Here is an 18,689-nt window from a genome sequence, read left to right on the forward strand (position 1 = left end):
TCGGGCTTTTCCTCCGCGGCAGCGTCGGCCACGCGCCGCTCGCCATCGGGGGGCCTCGGGGTCAGCTCCTCGGCCACCGCCAGCTCACCTCTTTTGCGGCAAGGGCGCGGGGCTCCGGACGTGGGTCCCCGCGGAGCGCTGCTGGTCTCCCAGCATAACAAAGGGGAGGGGCGCGGCCCGGAGCCCACCCGGGGCGGCGGAGACCCCGCGCGGCACGTACGACCTCTCCCCGACTCGGGCTGAACCCGCGGCGGCGCCAGGTCCCGCAGCCTGGCAGCACCCTGGTACTTGAAAGGGCGCGGGGGTCAGCGCCTCCGTTTGCTTCCAAGTCCTTCTCGAATCCCAGACATACTCACAGAAGCAGCGATTCTCACAGTCCCCGCCAGGCCCCTGGGCCCGGACGCCCTGCCTGCGCCCAGCCCGCCCCTCCGCGGCCGCACCTCCGAACGTGAGGGCTTCGGGGCAGAAGAAACACCCAGCAGCCTCCCACCGGCGCTGCTCCACCTGCTCCTCAGGCTCTCCCGCCCCGGGACGCACCTGGGCCGCGAGAGGCGAGGGGGGAAGTTTCCCCAAGAGGCTCGGGTCGCTCCAGGTGGCCCAGCTCGGAGGCTCGTGCGCCACGGGGTACTCACCTGGGGCCGCGGAAGCAGGAGAGCGCCGGCCGGCCCAGAGGGCGGCGAGGGACCGGTCGGCCGGCGATCGAACGGCTACCCCGGCGCCGCCTCCCCGGGGCCCGGTGCGCTGCTCCCTGCGGCTCCGCGAGGGACCGAGGGCGGCGGGTCCGAGTCTCGCCCGCCGGCCGGGGCAGTGGAGGAGGCGCAGAGCTGGCGGCGCTGCCACTGTTGTTTTTGAGCCGCGGAGCCCAAAGCGAGAGCGGTTGGGTGGGGGCGAAGGGGAGGGGGCGGGGGCCAGGGAGGCCCGCGGGGGGCGCGGGGCCCAGAGGGGGCTTCGGAGGAGCCGGGTTTGGGCGATCGCGGGCCAGGGGCGGGGGCGGAGGGGAGAGACGGGAGGAAAGCAGGCTGGGGCGACGGTGAACGCACAGCTTTTTAATGAGCACTGAAATGCCCTAAAACGAAGCAAACCCAGCCAGACCCGCGTCGGAACTGTCGGCGCGTTTGCCCCCAAATCCAAGCAAGTCTCGAGGACAAACGCAGCCGCCGCTCCATCTTCGGCCCCAGCTGGGGCGGGAGCAGCAGCGCGACGCGACGCAGGGGAAGGGGGGCATAGTCACCTCGCCTCCGGGGCCACCTGGGTCCTTTTAAAGTGTCCGGGGTGCGGGCCCCGGGCGGGAGCGCCGAGCACGGAATGTTTTCTTAAAGGGCCAGTTCCGAGCTGCGCCGAAAAGGGGGGGGGGGGGGCGGGGGGGGAGATAAGTGAGGCGAGGACCGAGAAGGCCGCGGAGAGCCCCCCAATCCCGCGCCGGGGCGGCGGCGGCGGCGGCGGCGGCGCGACGATGAGGATGATGAATACATTGCAAAGTTTTTTTGGCCCCGGCGAGGGGTGTCAGATTGAGTGCTCTGTGCGCATGTGCGAAGGTGTCCAAACTGACAATGCTGGGGAGATGAAGATAGTGTGTAGCTGCTTCTGGACTCAAGGAGGAGGAGAGAGATTCCGCGAGCCGACACCATGCGATCCAAGGCGAGGGCGAGGAAGCTAGCCAAAAGTAAGTCTCCCGCGCTCGGCCGCGCCGCGCCGCCGGGCCCGGGCCGCGGGGCCGGGGCGCCCGGGCCAGGGGTGCGCGTCGGGGCGCGGCCGGCGCGCCTCCGGCTCTCGGCCCCCGGATCGGCCGCGCGGCGGCCCGGGGGCTGCTCCGCCTCCCGCGCTCCGGGGCGGCCGGGCCCGGCGCGGAGGCTCGGGGCGCCCGGGCGGCGCGCTCCCCGAAGGCGCCGGCCCCCTCCTCGCCGAACCCCCTCCCCCCCCCGTGTCAGGCGCTCGGGCCCGGGAACCCGAGGCGCGCGGTGGGGGCCGGGGAGGGGGGCGGAGGGGGAGGGCCGGGGGTGGAGGGAGCGAAAAGCGAAAGTTAGCGAAAAGTTGACGCGAGGGGAGAGCAACTTTTTCCTCCTCGCTCGCTCTCTCCCTCTCTCCCCGAGTGGCTCTCAGTCCTGGTCAAATCATATTCCGGGCTTTTGAAATAGTGGGCGCTAGAGCACCGCCTTTGGCGTCCGCCAGCCGGGCGCAGAGGAGGGAGACCCCGAGCCAGGGAGGGGGCGGAGGAGGGGGCGCGGGCCGGCGCCCACCCGGCCCCGCGGGCGCGAGGGCAGGGCTGCCGATGGCAGGACGGCCACCGCCACTGGGGGAGCAAAATGGAGACGCTTTCCTGGGCTCGGAACTGTGCTCGCGAAGTTCCTTCCCCACTGGTGGCCCGTGCGGCGGGCGGCAGGCGCTCCCCCGCGACTCGGGGAGCCCGCGCGGCAGCCCGGCGCCGGTGCCTCGGCAGAAGGGTCCCCGCCGGGCCGCCTTCCTCCCCGCCGCCGCCGCCGCCGCCCCGGCCCCGCTCGGACCCTCCCGCCGCCGCTCGCCTGGCACAGCCCCGAGGCCTGACGGGGACGCGGCTGCCCCGGCGAGAGACTGCCCGGTCCCCGCTCTTACTTTCTCTTTCGCTCCGTCTCGGGCCGAGCCCCGGGCTCCGCGCGCCCAGCCCGCCGCCCGCCGGGTCCTCGCCGCCGGCCGGGCGCGCGGGCCGCCCGCACCGCCGCCCGCCGCCGCCGCCGCGCCTGGGGCTGCCCGCGCGCCCTCCGCGTCCCGGCCGCCGGCGCCAGCCGCTGCGAGGCCCGCGGGCCCAGGGCTGCAGCGCGAGAGGCGGGCAGGTGGGGGCGGCGGCGGCGGCGCCGCGGCCCGGCGAGCGCGGCTCCCGAAGCCCGGCCGCGGCCCGGCTGCAGCGAAGCGGCGAGCGCCGCCCCGGAGCGTGGTCGGCGCCTCCGGCTCCCGCTGCCCCCTCCTCCGCGGCCGCCGCGCACCCGTACGAGGGGCGCCCGGCAGCTCCCCTTGGGAAGCCCCGCGGGCCCCCCGGCGGATCCGTCCGCGCCTCCCGGGCCCGGCCCGGCCCGGCCCGGCCTCGCAGCGCTCGGGGCTGAGCCCCCGAGCGGGAGCCCGATGGGCGCGAAACTCGCGGCAGTTTTCCGCAGGTCTCCCGTGTGGGCTCGGTGCGCAGCCGACTCGGCCCGACAGCAGCCCCCGCAGTCGTAGGCCGCGCGGCGGGCCCGCCGGGGAAAAGCAGCTCCCGGCGCCCGCAGGGCCGCCCCGCACGCCGTCCGGGGCCGTTCAGGGCCCCTCGTGGAAGCTCCCGTTTGCAGCCAGGCTCCTCTGCCCCATGCTCTTGGCCTAGGCCTCCCCTGGCTCCTGTGACCTCTGGCCCCTCTTGGTGCGAACGAGGCCCCGCGTTTGGTGGCTGGAGCGGCGGGCTGGGAGCGCCGCTACCTGCCTGCCGGCGGGCGCGCTGTGCTGTCTGCGTGCGGGTGTGCGTGTTCGGGTCTGTTTGTGCACCGAGCATCCGTCAGGGTCTCGCTGAGGCAGGGCCCAAAGCTGGAGCGGGAAAGCGGAAAGCGGCCGTATTCTTGCTGGGCCTTCGCTGCAAGCGAGAGGCCAGCTCGGTGAGCCCAGCAGGGCCGGCGAAACGTCTGGGCGCCCCATGCCCAGCGGCTGCCCCTCTGGCCCTCAGCTCTCTGTGTGCCCCACCCGAATCAGGTGGGGAAGGTCACCCGCAGGCCACGCTCAGGCCCTCGAACGGGTGCCTGGCAGCGACCTGCAGCCTAGCGCAGAGGCCAGAGAACTGGAGCCCAGGGTAGGGCAGAGCCCAGGGCTCCTTTTCCTGGGAGTCCTCACTGAGAAAAAGCCAGTGTCGAGCAGGTCCTTCAGGCCCAGGCCCAGCTGGAGCCCACGCTGGGCCCCACAGCTAGGACAGCTGCTCCCCAAGAAGGTGGCCCAGGCCAGCACAGGACCTTCGGCCTGCCTAACACAGAGCACAGGAGCCACTGAAGAGTTTCCTGTCATTGGACAGTATTTTAGGCAGATGGGGATTCGACTCTGTTACCGGGATCTGAGGCAGCAGAGCAGCCCCAGTGCCACCAACGGTCCCTCCCTCTCCAGGCTACATCCCCCCCCAGGGTCAGAAGGCTGCTGCGGGAAAGGAAAGCGGGCATGGTTACCAGGCCGGGGTGCAGGACTGGGCTGTGCATGCAGCATGTGCCCGGCGTGGAAAGCCAGGTGGGGGGCTGTGACCTCCTGACTCAGAGCTTGGGGGGCTGCCCCAGACGGTGCCTCTGGGGCTCTGATTTCGTTTATGTTTCCCCAGGACCTCGCTCCAATGGGGGGGGGGTCTCTCCTGCTGAGTCTGTGTGCTGGCATAGCTGGGAGCACCTTGGTGTCCACACTGGGAGCTGGGAGTTGAGCTTGGAAGGGCAGAGGCCGCCGGGGTGCTGGGGCCAGGGCTCCAGATCAGCTGCTGGGAAACCCCATCTCAAGCTGAACCTGGGAAGCCTGAGCAGAAGGAGGACGGGGTTGGGGCCAGGGTCCCCTCAGGGGGCTGAGCATTGCTGGCTTGTGGGGCGTGGGCCGCCCCTGCCCTACATGTAAAAATGAAATGCCACACAAAAGCTTTGTGTTTCTGCCTGTGTCGGGGCCGGGAGGACAGGTAGAGGTCAGCACAGCCATGGCGCCCTCCTGACCTCACCGCCCAGCCGGGGTCCCCGAAGGAGGAGGACGTGCCCCGGGAACCCTGTCCTTCCCAGAGCCCTGCGGGAGTGCCCGCAAGCCCTAATCCCCGTGGAGGTGACGGACCTAACTCCTGGACACCACATATTTCAGGCCCAGGGAGAGTTTCCTCCAGACAGCTGCCAACTGCCACCTAGCCCCGGGGTAGGGTGGGAGCACTCTGTCGGGGGAAGGGGTGTGTGTGACAGGGCGAGTGGGGGAGCCTGGCTGCAGGCTGTGCTCCTGCTCCCCGCCTGGGCCTTCTCCCCAGCAGAAGCAGGCCAGGCTCCTGCTCTTCTGGGCCCTGCCCTTCTCCTACTGGGGGGCAGCCTGCCCCTTCCACCAGCCCTCTTCCCAGTGCCAGGACAGAAGCCTCCAATCTGGATGCCTGGTAGGGCAGCAGCGCCAGGAAATGTCCAGCGGGAGTTTGGCGACTCGCCCCGCTTCGGGCGAAAACGCGGAGGCTGCGGTGGAGGGGCGGGGTGCAGGGCTGGCGGCCAAGGCCAGGTGCCCCGCGGCGCTGCTCGATGGCCCGCTGACTCTGCCTTGCCTTGGGCCCCGCGGGTGTGCCTGGGCGCTGAGGCCTGCGGGAGGGGGAGATGCCAGGTCCTGTCCACGGAGGGACCTCCAGCCGGGCTCCCTGGGAAAAGCACTCGCTGCGCCCCGGGGTCCCCCGTCACCCCAAACCAGCTCTGAGCCGCCCTGTCCCTCCTGTTGCCCAAGGCGGGAGCAGGTGTGGCCCGGGCTTCCTTCCTGACCCTCCCAGCCAGCGGCTCCTGAGCACCGGGGCGTCTGCTTCTGGGCAGAGCGCAGGGCTGGGGACCCAGGTCCCCGTTTCTGCTGAGCCGTCTGGTGCAGGCGGTGCTCCGGCCAGGGCCTCCCTCCACGAGCCCCCGGAGGAGGTGCGCCAGCTCGCTGGGCCGGTGGGCACCATTAGCCCCCTGTTTTATTCAATTAGGAGGCAATTAGGGATCCTTGGGGGCTGGGCTATTAATTAAGGTGACGTATAATTAGAGTTTCAACAAAAATTATCCAGGATTAAAAATCTTTTGAATAATTTCGTTTAAAATTTTCAAATAGTGTCGAATACAATTTATCAGGTTTTGAATCAAACCCGTGTAACAAGTCTTGGACGCTGCAGCCCACGTAGCAGGCGCGGGAGGACAAGGGACAGCTCGGCCGCTGTCGCCGCGGGAAAGAAACTTCGCGAGGCGGAGGGAGCCGGCCGGGCTTCGCTGCGGGGCGCAGACGGCGCGGGCTGGGGCGCGGGGCCTGGGAACCCCGGGCTGAGCCTATGGTCGATGGTCGTCGCGGCTCGGGGGTCTCCGCACAAAGTCGCGCCCAACTACAGCGCGGCGAGAGCAGCGCCCGCGTCTACACCGCGCAGCTGGTCCGTGAAGGTGGCTGCGCCCTAATCTCAGCGCAGGCTTCCTCTCCAGGGCCGCAGTCCGAGCCCAAGGGTCTCCGCCTTCCCCTCTTGGCTTCCTGGACGGAGAAGGTTGGGCTCCGCACTGCAGCCGCTGACCTAGCCAGGCCCCCGTGCCGATCGAGGTTGCTTCGCGGACCTGGGCCCCGGGGGACGCGAGAGCGCGCCCACCCGGGAAGCTGGGTCTAGGTCGGGGCGGTGCAGGGTGGGGGTGGGGAGGTGCAGAACCGAGACCTGGGCGGGGGCGGGGGTTTGGCTTTCTGGGAGCGACCGACCCTAAGCTTGGCGCTGGGGCCGGTGCATTGGCCCACGCACCTGCGGGGAGGCCCGGAGCAGGCTGCAGCCTGAACCGCTCCCATGTTTCTGTTCCCCCCCCACCCCCGCAGCCTCCGGAGGTGCCGGAAGGCGCTCACGGTCCATCTGGGAGACATGACCCCACGCCCTTTCACTGACCCTGAGAAAGATAAAGTGTGGTTAGCTGGCACATTTTTCCGGGTAAGAAACCCAGGGCACAGAGAGGTCAAATAACCCTACAATGTCACACAGCAGGCTAATGGTGAAACTGAAGGGTACTTCAATGTAGCCCTCCAGGGCTTCTTGTTAAGCACACCCCTACCCCCCAGGGCACTGCAGGCTGCAATTAATTCCGAGGATTTTCTTTTTCTTTTTTTAAATGCTCAGGGTTTAAGCATTTTCCCAGGGCCAACGGTCAGCTGGTAACAGGTCTGTTCTTTAAAAGCAAATAAGACATCACTGTGCTTAGAGTTGGTGAATGCAACTGGCTAACTTGTGCACTCAGCCCCCTCCAGACGGGGTTCCTCTTTGCCAGGGACTGCTCTGCCCACATGGGCTGGCCGGGCAGGCGCTGGGTGTCCCCTCCCAGGGGCAGGTGGAGGATGGCTGCAGTGTTGGCCAGGGTCGGCTTGCCTGCACCCCCTCACGCTTGTCCCCTGAGCAAACGCAGGAGGCGTGGGGACCTGCCGGCTTGCCCTCCCCACTCCCCCAAATCCAGAGGGAAGGATCCCCGCCCCTCCCCCAGGCAGTCAGGCTCAGGTGGACCGACCAGCAGGGTGGAGGGGCTGGCGGTGGCAGTCTCAAGTTCAGCCTGAACTGGCTCCTGAACCTCTAGTCTGGGCACCTCACAGGCGGTCGCAGGGCCTCTGTGGCCGTTCTGGGCCAGGCCAGGGCCCTCCCGGGTCCCCGGAGCAACGGCGTGTGGCCTCTTCCGCTGCGACCCTCTCGGTTCTCAGCGTTTCAAATCCAGCCTTCCTGGGTCTGGAGGTGCTCTGGCCAGGCCGGCGGCCTCTCCCCAGACTCGGAGAAACAATGCCTGGGACCACAGAGAGGGAGTGTGCAACGGCCTGAGATACATGTTTGTTTAATAGTTAACATTCTGCAAAAAAAAAAAAAAAAAAAAAAAGAAGAAGAAGGAAAGTCAGATTCTGGTGAAGGCTTTGCTTATTTTATATCCACGAGAACTATTTCTGTCCATGAAAATTGGCTTAATTATATCAATGGAATGTTTCTTTTTCAATTCTGTATGCAATTAGTCCATCTTGCCGGCTGCAATTTATTTTAATAAAAAAATAAACCAGTGGTGTGTTCAGTTCCTCGTCCCCTGGGGACAAATGCGATTGGTGTGTTTAATTTCATTAACTACAATGCGGCCTACTGGAAAAATGTATAAAATCAGCTTTATACAGCTTAAACACTGGCATTTGAAACAAATCATTATTGCATTAGCTGTCACACTGGTAATTCTAGAATCTAAGGAAAAAAAATATATTATGGCTGTTTTTATAACCCTTTGCAAATGCACTGTTAAAATAATTTATAATCATTTTAAAACATAGCTGGGTCCTGGTGAATATTTTATCTCCTCCAAATAAGGCTCCGAATTACGCCAGGCGCATTTTCCATCTGACACGGGTGCCATTTCCAACCCCAAACACGCATCTTGCAGGGCGGGGGCGGTGGAGCCTCGCTTTAGACAAACCTGAGGGCTGTGGGGTCACGTTTTCATCCTGGGCTGACCGGGCTCTTGAGCTGGAGGAGTTGAACCTCGCCTCGGGACAGGGGGACCTGGAGAGGCTGGTGCTGCAGAGCCCAGAGGGCACCCAGCCTTCCCCCTCCCCTCGCCCCCCAGATGGGAGGGGGGCCCACGAGCAGGCGTTACAGGCACAGGAGCAAAGCCACCGCTGGACAGTGTTCCTGGGCTCAGGCCTGGGGACGTTAGGCCAGGAAAGCCGGGGAACCAGGCCTTCCAGACCCGCGTTCTGAACCTGAGTGAGGATTCTAGAAAGGGAACTCAGTCAGGAAATTCACCAGGCTCGGGCCGCTTCTTGGGGAGGGTGTCTGTGCCCCGAGTCCAGTGAGGGGGCATGAGGAGGGTGTGGCCCCCCCACCTGGTGTGTGTTGGGGTCTGTGTTGCCCGAGCAAGGTCAGGCCCAGCCTGAGGTGGGTGGCAGGGGCTTGTCCTCACTCCCGCAGGTGTGTGTGGCTAGAGACACTCAGAAGGATCCGCTGGGAGGGATGCGGGCAAAGCCCAGGGCTCCCCGCCTGGCAGACCCTGACGTGAGACGTGCTTCGAGGAGATCTGGGTGGTGCCCCTGTTGCCCAGCGGGGGTGGGGTTAGGGAATGCATCTGGCTGTTAAGGGGCGGGACACACGGGCTCTGCCTCTGAGCCTGCTGTCACTGTCCCCCTTCTGGCACCGTGGGCTTCTGGGGGGCTGTGTCCCTCCCACCTCCAGGTAGTGCCAAGGGGCATGGACCGGAAGAGAAGACCGCAGGCGACTTAGTTTGAGGCCGGGGACCAGGGCTTCTGTTCTGCCAAAGTGGGGAGGAGAGGTTCCCGGACCCGGGGGGGCTCTGGCCACATCCAGACCCATGCGCCCCCTCCCCCCGCCCTTTAGCCTCCTGACTCACCCGGGCAGATTTAGGTAGATTTGACTTTGAACGTGAAGTTGATGTTCCGTCATGAGTCTTCATGTGGGGTGAAGGCGAGGCGTGAGGGGGGCACGGGCACCTGCTCTTGGGGTCTGAGGTCCCCTCCTGTTTCTCCTGGGGCAGCTGGAGGGGCGAGGGGAGGGCCAGGCCGGGTCCCTCCAGAGCCAGGAGTCTGGGGACCAGACAGCGCTGCTGTGACTCCAGGAGCCCAGGGTGGTTATCGGGCGGGAGGTCTGCTTTCCGTCCAGCTGAGGAACAAGTGGCTTTGTCCCCTTTCCTCCTTCAGAAAGGACGACAGAGCTGAAGGCCACATGCCAATATCAAGGCCGTGCCCGAGGCCCCTGGACGCTGCTCCCGAGGCTGCACGGGGCCCTCGCCCTGGAGTCGGCAGGTGGTTCTCAGGCCCGGAACCCACACTCTGTTCCTGCCAGCTCCGGGCTGTGCTGTGACCTCCTGCCACACCCGCCTCAGCTCGTGGCCACCGGACCCTTGCCTTTGAAGCCAGGGAAGGGGGGCCTTCTGGGAGAGTGAAAGTGAGTTGTGACTCGGGGGAGGGGCTGCGGAGTGTGGACGTGTGGGTATTGATTGCGCCTCGTGTGTTTCCTCTGCAGCTGCAAGCAGGGGTGCCTGCACAGAAGGTTCTGGAAGGGAGTGTGGTGTTTAGGGAGGTGATTCTTCCTGGGAGGTGAGGGCCTGGGGCCGGGGAGGGGGGTGGGTGCCAAATTGGATCTCTTACAGAGCCTTGGTGGTGCCTCCTGGGCCTGCTGGGGGAGCTTCTGCGTTGGTCTTTAGCCTCCCGTCTCGGGGAGCAGGGGGGCTACAGAAAGGGTCCACTCCGATGCTTCAACTTCAGCCGTCCAGCTCCGCCACAAAACAAAATGCACACGGTCCTTCGCTCTTGCTTTTATTTTCAAACTGGGGAGAGCAGGCTTGGGGTCTGGGCATGTAGCCGGGGGCTCGCAGGGCAAAGGCCAGTCCCTCCCCCTGTCGCCTTCCCGGCCCCTCAGCCAGGCTCGCAGCTACCTTCGGGATTTCAGCAGCTGTTGGCATCTGCCGGCTCTTTTCTCACCAGAGGCCTCCCCCGTCCTGCGGGGCTCAGGTCTCCTGTTTGTTTTGGCTGTTCTGTTCCATCCGTCTGGTCGTCTCTGCACCTCGTCCGTGGGTCTACCCTATGCCCGGCCCTGAGACGTGCTGAGGGTCCCTGGCAGCTGTGGGGGCTCGCCTGGTGCCGCCCACGGGGAGGGAGGTGGGGTCCATGCCGCTGGCCATGCGGTGAGCCTGGGCGGTCACAGACCCCCTTGGGCTTCGCTGGCGAGCAAGTCCTGCCCTCGTCTGGGCCTCTGGGTGCAAACTGTTCAGGAGGAGAGGGGCGGCAGGCCGCCCCAGCACCCATGGAGACCCCCAGTTCTCAGGCCTCGTCCCTTGCCTCTGTGCTGATGTGGGGGTCGCTGGGCCCACAAGGACCTTCTCTACGTCTGATTGGAAAGGCCGGGTGGGGCATGGGGAGGGAGGGATGCGAGAGAGGAGGTCTCCGTGTCCGTCTGCTTTGGGGAGATCCCCTCCCCCAAATTCCGTGGCTGAGATGACGTGGCCGCAGTGTTGCTCTGGTCCTGGTGCAGACAGGCCCCCCACCCCGGCTTTCAGCACCAGAGTGAAACTTCTGGGTCCCCCTGGGATGGGCGGGGACCGAGTGTGACAGGGACCCTTTAATCCCACGTCGGTGTTCAGATGCGGGCAGTCAATACGCCGAAATACGGGTTTTCATAACAGGCCCCCAGCTAGCTGCTCCTTCTAGCTGTGTCTCTGAGCATTGAAAAGTGAGCATGTAAACATTTGTATCTGCTCAACCGGCTGTTGCCGGCTTCTTCGGATCTGCTGGGTCGCATCGGTCCCTAAAACATCTAAACAAAGCCTGAAGCTCTTGCTTGCAGAAGGAGCCCCGGTGGTGACCCCACGGCAGAGCTGCCGAATCCCAGAGGCGCCCTGGGGTCCCCTACCCTCCCCGCAGCAGCCCCGCCAGGGCCCCTGGGGCTCCCCGGCACCTTTTCGCCCTCGGATGCTGCTTGCTCACGAAGTTTCCGAACGAGGCCGTGAATGGCCCAGAATTCATATTTTTGCCACGCAGGCTGCTTCCACCCTCGGTTCCGGGAAAGAGATCTGATTGGGTCCTCGCTGGGCTGGAATCAGCACGCCCGCTTGTGCTGCCCTGACAGCCATGCCCAGCCCCCAAGTTCGGACGTGGCGGCCGCTCGCCCCTCCCCCCACTCGCGGCCCTGTGCTCGGCAGGGTGATGGACAAGAGTGGTCCTGGGTGCTCTTTGTGGGGTGTCGGTGAGGAGGGGCGTGCCCTGCTGCCCTCAGGCCCGGGGTCCCTTTCGGAAGGGAGCTGGGGACATAGAGAAGGGCTATTGCTCGGTGAAAATCGAGCTGTTTCAGGCTGTGCCACCTTCCTCTTCGCTGCCACCTGCTCGCCCCGAGATGCCTCCGTGGGAAGCCTGGCCTTCTGTGCGGATCATGCTCAGACCTTGCTCCTGGAGGAGCCCATGCGTTCCTGAACGGCCGGAAAGCTGGGGAGCGTGGGGCGGCCAGAGCCCACGCTGCTTGAGGGAGACTCGGCCCCGGACCCACATCCTTCCTGGGGGCAACACGCGGAGACGGTCTCGGGGAGGCTGCGGACACGCCCACGCCTATGCGTGTGCTGTGTGGGCACATGTCCGCAGCGCCTGTGTGCACTCCTGGCTCCGCCGTCGCCACGGGATGCTCCCTCAGGCCGCCTGTTGCGTTGTCAGCGACGGCGCATCTCCCCGTGCCCTGGGGCTTTGCCCCCGCTTCTGCCGCCCCCACCCCCCACCCCCCGGCCCCTCAACTCCCCATGGCGTCTGGAACGGGCTGCGGCAGCCGGCCTGGCCTGGCCCAGAGCCGCTTGCAGCTGGTGGTTTTGTGAGAAGAGACGGGGAGAAGTTCAAAGGTGCAGCGAGGGGTGAGCTGTGAGCACTTCCCTGCGGCTTATGAGGCCCCAGAAGAAACAAAGCAGAGCGGGGGCTGTTTAGATAATACCCCGGGCCCTGGTGCTCACATTTAGAAAAATTAGGCCCTCTTGAAAAATGACAGAATTATGCTGCCAGTGTCAGGTTCCGAGATAATGATGTGTCTGTGTGTGAAAATATTAAATTGCAATAACACGCCTGCGAGTCCCTCTCTGAATAGAGTGTTCAGTTCCCAGCGGGGGCGGAACACGCAGCTTGTGACTGACGGATACAGACGATGTCCTAAACCTGGGGAGGGGCTTCGCGGGCTCGTCTTCCCGGTCGGCGGCTCGGTCTCAGCGCATCCGGCCATCCTTTCCTTTCATGCAACAGCCCGATGCTGTGGCTCGTTATGTCTTTATCACGTGAGCAGGAGGAAACGCGCTCAGAGGCAGCTCTGTGTCCCTCTGGAAGGGACTTGACGCAACTCTAAAAATCAGCCCCACCCGGGGCTGCCCTCCGACCTCCTAGCATCCCTGCCGTGCGGCCCGCTGACGCCCGGTTGGAGAGCACCCTCTGCCGCTCCTCCACCAGGCCTGGGCCGCGCTGCCCAGCCGGTGGGCGGCAGCGGGTCGGGGGGGGGGGATGTTTTCGCAGGTCCCTATCCAGGGAAGTGGGGTCTGCGGGGTTCTCCAGTGAAACCAGAACAGCAACAAGGACAGCCGGGCCGAGGGCAGGGCCTTCTGGGTCCCCAGAGCCCGTGGCGATGCGGCGTCTCTGACCGCGGGCCGGGCGGCGGCGCGGTGGCCGGCAAGGCTGGGGCTCCTGTGCGTGCGCGTGGGCCTCCCGCGGGGAGGGGTGGGGTGTCGGTGGCCGCACGTCTGGCAGGGCGTCCTCAAGAACAAAAGGGCTGGAAAACCCGTGGAAAGTAAGAGCGCTCAGAAATTCCGGGCAGATCGCAGGCCCAAGGGGGGCTCTCGTTTCACGGCCGGGAGGGGCCCCCCAGGCTTAACTTTCTCTCCATCGAAGGTGTTACTCTCACCACCACCCCCACCCCGCCCCCCCGCGCTGAAGGTTAGATAAAGCCCTTCCAGGAGGCTGGTGCTTATTGAATGTCATCTGCTAATGACGGGCGGCTTGGGCCAGGCCCATCGTGGCCGCACCGCTGGTCCCTGCAGCCGGCAGCCCCCGGAGAAGGAACCAGCCTTCGTTCCAAGCCGGGTCTCCGTTTACCCTGGGTTTTAGGTTCCCTCTCGATCTCGTTCCAAGGGGAGGGGCGGATGGCCGCGGCGGGGCAAGAAGCCCGTTACGGCAGCCCAGGGCCTTGCTGCTCCCCCGGGAGACCCCCTTGGCCCCACGGACGCGGCGTGGCCAGGGGAGGGGCGGGAGGGACGCAGCCTTGAGTTTCCGGACAAAGAGCCCCTGACTCTTTATCCAGCAGACAGAGATGAATGCTTGGCCTTGCCTGCAGGGCCTGCAGCCGGGGAGAGATGCAGAGAAGCCCTGGGTCTCGAGGCCCCCCGTGGCTCGGTGGGACGTGGGCCTCCTGGGAAGCCGTGGCCGCGATGCCGCTTTCCCTCCTGGGGTGGTGGTTGCCAGCAAGTGGGCACAGAGTGGTCGTGAGGTGTGTGGAGGGGCACCGCCGGGGTCAGGGCCACAGTGACTTGTCTCTTCAAGAGGCCCTGACTTGCCCTGAATTTGGGAAAAGCACCACTCAGCCGAAGCAACCCCTCCCTGCCTGGTCCAGGGATGGAACGGGGGCGACAAGGCCAGGGTGCCCGGGGATGGGGCAGACACCCCAGTGAGTGTCTCCAGGCCCATCCCCGCAGCTCCTCAGACTCAGAGCTGAGCGCCACCAGCCCCGGGCCTGGGGAGGGGTCGTGGTTTCACTCCCCTGATCCGGGGGGACGAGGGGCTCCCTCACCTCAGTGGGCCCCCCTGTGGGCCGGGCGTTGGGAAGGCGTAGGCCACCGGGCACAGGGAAGGTGGGCAGGGCTCTGGGGAGCGTGGTGGGAGCCTGTGGGGCCTGCCGTCTCCAGGAGCAGGACCCCGTGGGTGCAGGATGGCACCTCCAGGCCAGCCGGACCCACGACAGGGACCATGGCCCGTCGGCTCTGGAGTCACCCTCGGCCACAGCTGAGATGGGTGGGAGGTTCCCCATAAGCAGGGGCCTGGGGGCGAGCAGACCCCGACTTGCTGAAGGGGGGAGGGCTGGGGTAGCAGGAGCCGGTCGCTTGAACCTGGTATCGTTACTGCTGATATTCTCTGCAGGAGGGAGGCAGTCCTTACTAGAGGCTACTCTGGGTTTCTAGAATTTTCTTGCACCCAGCAGAAGGCAGATTTGGGGGAGCGTGGAGTAGTCTACCCGGAGCCTCTGGACATGACTTGCGATGAGAAAGCTCCTCCAAATGACATGGTGACGAGTAGGGAGCTGTGAGGGCAGGTCTCCACGCTGTGCGGTGACCGGGCCTGGGCGGAGGCGCTGGGCCGCCGTTGAGCAGAGGGTGGTGGATTGTCTGTGGTGACTTGCGACGCTCTGCTCTGTGTGGCCCGGGCGGGTATCTCTGTTGGGCTTGGGGGCCCTGCCACCCACTATCTGGAGGAGAAGAGCCAGGGGCTGCAGCAGGCCTCCGCTGCGGGCCACCCCGAGGACTCACTCAGGGAACTACGGGGTCCTGGGGCTTTGCGGCAATCCGTGTGTGCACACACTGGCACAGACCCGCGTGCACACGCGTGTGAGGCACATGTTGCACCTTGCGTGTATGTAGCCCATGTGCAACACAAGGGTCCGAGTATGCACGAGTGCACACATGTTACATGTGCACCTAGGTACGTGTGGCCGACACACACACAGATGCACTTGCACACGTCACGTAATACAGTGCATACACACAGCACGTGCACACACACGCACACAAGCACAGACAGTTCTGAGCCTGAAGGCACAAGTGCAGGCACTGACTCGGCTTTCAGTCTCAGGTGATTCGGGAGATGGATGCCTCGATGTGCAAGATGAGGGTCCACATTCAGGGGCCGGGCCTGTAGCCGGAGCCAGAGCCGCGGGAGGCGGGACACGGAGTCCAGACACTAGCAGTGGGCTCCCTGCAGGAGAGGGGGTCTGGCATCTGCCGGCGGCGGCGGCGGGACCGGCCTCTCCCTCCTCCCCATGGGCCCTGGGGTGTGGGGGACCTTCCCCCAGGGGTGGGACGGGCAATGGCCTCCAAAAGCTCGGCCCGGACGGGCTGGATCTGGTGTCACGCAGGCCCAGGAGCAGGGGCACAGGGTCCCCTCTGGACTTTTCAAAGGGACATTTGATCTGAACCCTGGGGCCCAGTAAGGAGATTCCTGCGAACCCCGCGCTGATGGAGTGGAGAGCGCTGAGCGGCTGGAGAAAGAGGCGGCTCTGGCATGGGGCCCTCTGCGGGATTATCTGCCCCCCGGGAGGCATGGAATGCCGGGGGCGCGGGGCCACGGCCAGAGAGTGCTCCCGCAGGCCGCCGATAGAGCTGGCTGCTTTCAGCGGCCCTTCTGTCGCCGAAATTTGAGGTGCGGCCCCAGAGTGGAGGCCGCTGGCCCAGGACATTTGAGCCAGGGAGGCTCCGTCCCGCTGCCCTTCCCCTGGAGAAATGGAGTCCAGAACACGTCTGCAGCTGCCTGTAGCTGGGGCTCCTGCCGGCTTCAAAAAACTGGATCTGGAGAGACCAGGCAGCATCTTACTCCCAGACAGGGCTGTGCACAGGCCTCCCCCGGGACGGCCCGCAGCTGCTGTGGGGGCGGCGGGAGGCACCTCACCAGGCCACCGGGGCCGGTAGCTCTCGGGTGCCTGTTCTCGAGCTGCTTCGAGGCCTGCGGGATCCTGCTGCAGGTGCCAGCCAGGCTGTGGGAAGCTTGGGGTTCGTTTCCACCCGGCACCCAGCCCCCTTTCCTGCCCCATTTCTCCGCAGTCATCCCCGTCTTTGTCCGTGGACATGTCACATCCAGCTCTGGGCTGGTGCCCAGGACCCACTCCTGACTCTAGAAGGTCGGTCCAGGGAGCACCGCGGCACAGAGCACACTGGTGCGGGGGTGCAGCCACCCGAGGGACGTGGGCGCCCTGGTGGGACCCTGTGCTGGAGACTGAGGGTGTTCTGAAGCCGGGGCCAGGGGCATCTCTGACTCAGTGAGTGGGAATCACCCACAGCCCAAGGATGCACTTGGCCTTGCTGCAGGGCGGGGCCTGGGAGGAGCAAGGGTCAGGTGCACCTCGCTGTACGGGCTCCAGACGGCTCCCAGATGTGGGGAGGGAGGAGGGGCTGACCAGGGCAGGCGCTGGACGGCTCCTTCCTGACTCTAGAACCGGGTCGGGCTGTCAGGGCTAGGTAGCATGTACTTGGGACTCCCGGGACCCCTCCTGAACTCCTGTCCCCACCTTCCACCAGCTGTGACCTGAACTATTTAGCCTCTCTGAGCCCAGCATTTTCACCTGTCACTTCTGGGGCTGTGGTTGAATCAAGAACCAGCCTGCCTGTCCCTCCTGGAACTCGCCTCCTGACTCTGCTTTTGCTTGGACCCCAGCGCCACGGCAGGAGCCATGGCAGGTCTTTTCTGTGGATCTGCAGGAGCCTTGTCAGGACCCCTGCCCCCCCACCGAACCTGTGGGGCCCCAGGTGGGCACAGGGCCCGAGCTTGGTGCTCTGGACACGTGGCTTGACATATGTGGGCTGTCATGTCTCTGGGGCTCTGAGGCTTTCTGCACCTGGCCACAAACCTGCGAGTCTGGGCACGGAGCCGGTGCTTCCCGTTAGCCCGGTCCAGGGGGGTTAGAAGTGTCCAGAGGCACCACTGAAGGGGGGCCTGGGGTGGCCAGGCAGCCACCTACTTTGGCCCCTTGTTTCTGCACTTTGGATCCCTTTCTTGCAGGGAGGACCTCCAGGGAAGACAGGCTCAGGGAATGCTCGTGCACACGGGGTCTTTGTAAACTGTATGGTGCTTACCCGGCCAGGCCCGCGTGCAGGGTGTCACCACCAGGGCGGCCAGCCTGGACTCCGAGGTTGCTGCTTCTGACACTCCCGGCTCAGCATCCTTTCAGCCTGGAGTTGTTGCTGCAGCCGAGGTGTCTCGCTGCTGCAGGTGTTGGGCCTCCCTGTCAGGAAGGCTTCCCCAGGCCCAGGCCACCCTCTCAGCCATCTCCCACACCCTGGGCCCTGTACACCCTCGGAGCAGAGGCACCGGAGCCCAGAGAGCGAGCCTGACTCCTGCCCGCCGGCCTGCTGCCTGTCCTCCTCCCCAGGCTGCATTTTTATCCAGACACACCGGTCCTGGTTGGAAGCAGGAGGCCCGAGGATTGGAACCCGCGAGAGCAGGGCCTGGAGCCTGGGCCCAGCAGCCCGTCCCATCTGGGGCCCAAAACCAGCCCCGGCCACCGCCGTCCTCTCCCCGCAGTCTTCTGGGGGGAGGTTTTGCCAGGGTCTTGCGTGGTTGAGGCTTCCTTTTGGAGCTAATGGAGGGTTCTTGGCGTAACTGTCAGAGCCTGCCTTCCTTATTTATTTATTTTTATGAAGTATGCTGTTAATTAGGCGAAAGATCTGCACAAATGCGCTCGCGCCTGGAGATTTCTGAGAAAAACGAGAACCCTCCTGAAATTTCCAGTAGTGAAGCAATTAAGTGACGGAATTCCGCAATCCAAACACTGCATCCCTCACCTCCGAGGAAAGGCGGGGGCGCGGGGAAGAGCAGAGGGAAGCGGAAGCAGAGGTCCGGCCGATGGCAGTTCTCAGACCCGCACCCCGTGTTTGCAGGTGGGACTGGCCCCCCGCGGCGGCTGGGGGCGGCGAGGGGGGGAGTCCTGCCCGGGCGCCCCCCCCCCTCCTTGGACGCACCGGCTCCTGTGGAGGTAAAGGCAGGGTGAGGTTTGCTTCTTAAAGAAGCCGCCCTGGTTGCCCCCCACCCCCCGTGCGCGTGGGGGCCCACCCGTGGGTGCTGGGGCCGCAGGGCAGGTGTCTTCCCACAATGAAGGTGGATGTGGAGGGGGCTTCGCGCTGTGTGGCGAAGAAGCGGAAGAAGACCCGGCTCAGCAGAAGAAGACCCGGCTCGGGCGCTGGGGGTGCCCTCTGGGGCTCCGCTGTCTGGGTCAGTGTGCCATTCACACAGGGGGGTGGGGGGCCCAGCAGGGAGCCGCTGTCCACATTGGGGTCAGGTCAAGGGCCCTTCCTGCACTTGGCAGGCAGCTCAGCCCCAAATGAGGAAATTCACATTTTTGGGGTTTGTGGGAGGGAGTTTTTAGATCACAGGAGATTAACCAACTTTGATTTGGGTTTGGATTTTTTTTTTTTTTTGGCACGTGAAAGCTTAGGCAGGAATGCCCCCGGGGCTGTGCCCTCAGATGTTACACATCCGACCTCCCCAGGCCCCCTGTCCAGAGAGGCCTGCAGCCCAGCCAGGGCTGGACCACTGCTTTCAGAAACGCTGGCCAGGTCGCGCGTGCCGCTGCACATGGTTTTCAGCAGGACTTTTTTTTTTTTAATTTAAAAACAACCTTGAGATGCCTTTGGACGAGGCTCTGGTTGTTGACGAATCAGTTTCCCGGGGAGGACGCGGGTGTCTGCTGGTGGCGCTGGGGTCCAGCCTCCCGCGTGCAGTGGAGCCAGGATGAGACTGACTTTCCCGGCGAGCCACTTCCTCTG

General features: G+C 65.1%; 1 protein-coding gene across 1 annotated transcript in view; it reads left to right on the plus strand.

The window, feature by feature from the left end:
• The window catches only part of PRDM16 (PR/SET domain 16), a 308,400-nt gene continuing 290,344 nt past the window's right edge, over window positions 634–18,689 (plus strand). The window contains 1 exon segment of the mRNA XM_021095209.1: window positions 634–1,663. Coding sequence (XP_020950868.1) covers window positions 1,627–1,663 — 37 coding nt within the window. The 5' untranslated portion in view covers window positions 634–1,626.

Source organism: Sus scrofa, chromosome 6, assembly GCF_000003025.6.
Source record: "Sus scrofa isolate TJ Tabasco breed Duroc chromosome 6, Sscrofa11.1, whole genome shotgun sequence".
Classification (NCBI taxonomy): Eukaryota; Metazoa; Chordata; class Mammalia; order Artiodactyla; family Suidae; genus Sus; species Sus scrofa.